At 37.4% G+C, this 4,764-nt stretch overlaps 1 protein-coding gene across 1 annotated transcript; it reads right to left on the reverse strand.

Annotated features, from left to right (window-relative positions):
* Window positions 1-790: 790 nt before the first annotated feature.
* On the reverse strand, window positions 791-4,764 carry LOC107661261 (myelin protein zero-like protein 2). The gene is made up of 4 exons (XM_016450761.1): window positions 4,534-4,764; window positions 3,035-3,204; window positions 2,566-2,776; window positions 791-1,302 (listed from the first exon to the last, which is right to left on the reverse strand). Exons 1-4 carry the CDS (start codon window positions 4,586-4,588, stop codon window positions 1,139-1,141), a joined length of 600 nt encoding a protein of 199 aa, XP_016306247.1. The 5' UTR covers window positions 4,589-4,764; the 3' UTR covers window positions 791-1,138.

Consider the following 4,764-nt stretch of genomic DNA (forward strand, 5'->3'; position numbering starts at 1 on the left):
TATATATATTTACAAAAGTTGTTACTGGTTTTAGAAATTATATTGCTCTTTTAAAAGGATAGGTTTTTTTTTTGCTGCACAGGTTTGTGAACCACATTTAATGAACGTACAGAAACGCACCCAAACACAGATGCAGACATACACATGCACAACAGCACATATGTATATATGCAGATCATATACACATGTGACTGTACAAACTGCCATAGAGCAGTACAACAGACAAACACAGAATGGAAAATGACAAAAATTCTCAATCATACTTATTGGCAGCAACAGTCGATGAAGTCAGTTTAGATACACATAAAAACTTGGTATCTCATATCTTTTTAAAGGGGTCATATGATGCGATTTCAATTTTTCCTTTCTCTTTGAAGTGTTACAAGCTCTTGGTGCATAAAGAAGATCTGTAAAGTTGCAAAGACTAAAGTCTCAAATCCAAAGAGATATTCTTTATGAAAGTTAAGAGTCAACCACACCTACCTAAAACGGCTCGTTCTAACACACCCCCACATGTCTACGTCACGATGTGGGAAGTTTTGCATAACGGCGCCCAAATGTTCACGCAAAGAAAAAAGGCGTAACTTTAATTCTCGCTGTAGTATTGTTGACGCCGCCATGCCTGGAGCTGATCTGTGCTGGTCGCTGAGGGAATACATCAACTTCACGCTGTGGATCACCGGATAAGCTTTCACCGGGCATAGAGGAGAAACAATAATGTACAGTATGTGGAAAATAATGTGTTTTTTGAACTTTAAACTGCATAAACACATTTCATTACACCAAATACACAAAATAATGTTCTTTTTAGCAACGTCATATGACCCCTTTAAGAATACAAAGGATAGATGATCTCACTTCATGTATAAAAATTTACCTCACCTTAAGCTTTCATAGATAAAAAGTCAAAAATAAAAAAAATAGGTTATGATAAAAACATATCTTGGTACAATTATCAGTAGAAGAAAGTAAGCTTCTACAGATCAATTTGCCATCTAGATACTATCTAGAGTTATTTCATATAATTAGAAAATCCTGTGGCAAAATATGTTATGTATCACTAGTAGTTAAAATGGGTTAGTCCAGACAGAAAACTAATAGCACAGACGCACTAAAACCCCGAGTCAGGCATCCTCTCTCACAGCACCTGATCCTTTGATTTGTGGTCCTCCATCTCAACATCCATGTCATCGTCCCGTCTCCGGAACACCCGCACAACAATATAAATGATGAGGATCAGGAGAACGACACCAATGGATCCACCCACAGCTATTGCCAGTATTCCAATTTCAGAGAATGAAACTATAAGAAGAAAAGCGAAAGTATACTTAATGCTTGACTGCCTTATTGAATGTTTATTCTATTATGTTTATTTAAAACGTTATGTTCTTATTACTATTATTATTACTTTCATTACCAGTACTGGCATCTTGTTTTATTGCTTTGTCCTGTCAGTGTTTATTGTATATACTGATGATTTGGAAATACTGCATAAAATAAGTATGGCTAAAGTACTTTAAACTAAGGATGGACATTTTTCAAAAATATTGTATTCGAATATTTGGGCGAATAAAAAAACGAATATTCTAATAGGCTACTCCTTTATTTCAATGACATTTAACGAGAAAAACTTTTTTTTTTTTTATAAAGTTTTTGTCACCATTTTTGAACAAGCCTATGATTAGGCATTATACACAACAATGTTACATTATATCTCAAGGTTTTCTTTTAGTTGAAAACGTGTGTAAACTATATATTGTTTATATATATATATAATGTTGAGAAAAACAATAATATCCACATGAAAGTTGTCTCTTCAGTCTGATAACAATAAGAATGTGCGCCGACACAGACGTTCAAGAGACACAAAGATAACGGTGTGCTAGGCAAAGTTTCTTACAGCGCTGTGTGTTTTCTGTTCTTAAAGCACTCTCCCTCGAGGAATCATATGTCTCAAGATCATTTGGCTATCAGATTAGCTCTCTTCTCGGCTCACTCGGGCTGCAGCTGCGCTTACCTGCAGTCGTGAATGCAGTGATGGACAGCTCTTTCCTCAGTCGAGTGATAACACGCACCACAGCGCCACCCAGTGCATTTAGTTATAACTGACTTTTAGTTTGCGTGCTTCGGATTTATCATGGATTCCTTGCATTTACTACCACTCTGCCAGCAAAGCAACACGAAGTAAAATTAGAATATGGTTTTTATTTTTCGAATAATAATTACAGATCGAATATTCCACTATTTGTGCACACCCCTACTTTAAACCGAAATGAAGGGTGAGAAAATCTGTCCAAATAACAGGATGTGAACCTTTATCAGAGAATGGCCAGAATATCACTCTCTATTGTTTATCTTACACTCTTGCTGTCTGTACCATAACACTCTCAGAGAAGACTGTCTGCTATTCTAGCCCCGTTTATTAGATACTTCTGTCCTTCAGCTGCTGGGATCAAAGAAAGAACACAATATCCTGCTCATTCAACCTTCAACCTCCGCTGCCATACGGGTATAGAAGGGTGAGTAAATGATTTTTCAAACAGGTGTCACAGCATCTGCTCTTACCTTTTTGAACAACTCTGAGGCTGATCTCGCCTGCAAAGCCCTGGAAGTCGGGCGTATTTCGGACTTGGCAGCTGTAGGTACCATTAAAGCTGGACTGCACATTCTGCAGCGTGATGGATGCGTCACCCTTCATTACATTACCAGACCATACAGCATGATCCTTAAATTTGCCATCTTGCGGGGGATATGCATGTCCGTGGTAAAGAAAAATCTGAGTAAAAAAAGAGAGTGAATAGTTCAAAGTTAAACAGAAAGGAATGACTATGACCCACTGAAATGAGGTTGGACTTGGGGTTTTAAAAAAAGTGAAAGAAAGGAATAAGAGAGAGAAAGGGGGCAGAAGGAACATTGTATTGAAGACTTTTGAACAGTGTTTTAAGAGTGCATTTCCTGAACCAAGCCTCATTTCACCCAGTAGTAAATAAAGACTTTCAGATACATTAACTCAACAACACCCATTCAGTCTCACCGATTCTTCAGACGTCTTTCCGAGTGGTCGGAAGCTCCAGGATACAGAGACACTTTCTTCAGAGAGCGGATGGGTAGATTTAAATGTACATTTGAGCCGTACATCTGTCCCATTAACTGCCTCCAACTCTGAGGACGTAAGCACCTCAATTCCCTCCACCTGATGTACACCTGGTAACCATGGATTAACATGTTACTAAGAAGTGACACAAACAGGTCATTCCAACAACATTTATATTCTCTCACCCTAAACTCGGCACTAAATTGTACATTCTCTGTGGCCTTCAACCAAACATTGAAAGAGAGAACCATAATGTTATCTCAAAGTTCATGACAGATATATAGATACTTGTCGTGGACACATTCATGTCATAACGCTCTTATCAGACCTGATCTAATTTACAGTCAGTCATCAGAACAGTTCAATCAGATGTTACGAAGCAAAACCACTCACATGAAAGTCACATAACCATTAAGCCATTTTCTTTTATTAACACTGTATGTAGAAATGTAAAAAACACAGATGCCAAAAACTGCATCTAAATATCTACATGAATTACATCGTCTAGTGTACATGCCATATTTTGACAATCATGTTAAATCCCAACCCTTACACACAACTTAATAGGTATAAAAATATTCGGTGCAATCTTGTGAGGTTTTTAACTTTTTAAACAGTTAGCTGATCTCCAGTCCTTCCAGCTAACAATGTCACAACAATCTGAACCATTTTTACAGTAATACATGTTGGCAATAATGAATCAGCAGCACATACAGCATCATTCAGTCACATGGATCTATTGCTGCACTGAGGTGTTCTGCACTAAATACCCTGAACTTATTATTAAGCATTAAGGTAAAGCTTTCACAGGTCCTGCTGAGATCAGTGTGTTTAACTCTGCTTAAACTGAGACTGCAGCCATTCCACCCATTAAATCTGTTTCAGGTCACTCTCTACTCACTGCAGTAGTAGGCCTACCTATAGGCTATTTATTAATACGTTGAGAGTAGTATATTTGTCTGTATTTCATTTTAGATTTTATTTTCATTAAAAATACATTCCATTTATTCAATTTGTTTCTACCTAGTTTTATCTACCTATATCGTTAATCTTTCTTACTACACCTGCTATCCACTTCAAGCTGCTGTAATGCCTGCATTAACCCCCTGAGGATCAATCTAATCTTGTATAATCTGATTTTATGAACGGCACCACAGTGTAAATCTGATAAGCGTCTGATATGTTCCGCAGAAAAACAATAAAAATGAGTCGTGATTAAACCATACTAGCTTGTTGAATATTTACTTAACTCTGAGACTACCGAAAGTAGCTATAATGGGACCACAGTGGTCTCAAATTGCCAAACGTAGCAGGAAAAGAATCTTCCTAACACCACAAATAATGACTCATTAAATTAAATATGTAATAGAAAATAAGTTAATCAAACATTTTATATTTATTTCGAAATCAAAGGTGGATACAGGAAGTAGGAAACTCACCTGGCAAGACAAGCGCACATAGCGCAGAGAACAGGTAAATCCAGACTCGACTCATAGGGAAAATACTGGAGGAGCTATCAGAGCTCCTTTAAATGGTAACAGCCTACTATTAACTATATATCCAGCCGCTTACTGCATTTACACTCAAGTTCTAAGTATTAGTTGAACTTCGGCACTCCTGAGCACTGCGGCCATGCTAAACCACTCAGACCACTTGCTCTTCTCCGTGAG

The sequence above is a fragment of the Sinocyclocheilus anshuiensis genome, unplaced genomic scaffold (assembly GCF_001515605.1).
Source record: "Sinocyclocheilus anshuiensis isolate Anshui unplaced genomic scaffold, SAMN03320099.WGS_v1.1 scaffold1365, whole genome shotgun sequence".
NCBI lineage: Eukaryota > Metazoa > Chordata > Actinopteri > Cypriniformes > Cyprinidae > Sinocyclocheilus > Sinocyclocheilus anshuiensis.

Excerpts from the sequence above, each read along its gene's own strand:
- LOC107661261 (XM_016450761.1), bottom strand. The coding sequence starts at position 4,588 with ATGAGTCGAGTCTGGATTTACCTGTTCTCTGCGCTATGTGCGCTTGTC. Across the intron at positions 3,205-4,533 it reads ATGTGCGCTTGTCTTGCCAG|GTGTACATCAGGTGGAGGGA; the intron begins GTGAGTTTCCTA and ends CATGGTTACCAG. Across the intron at positions 2,777-3,034 it reads GAAAGACGTCTGAAGAATCG|ATTTTTCTTTACCACGGACA; the intron begins GTGAGACTGAAT and ends TTTTTTACTCAG.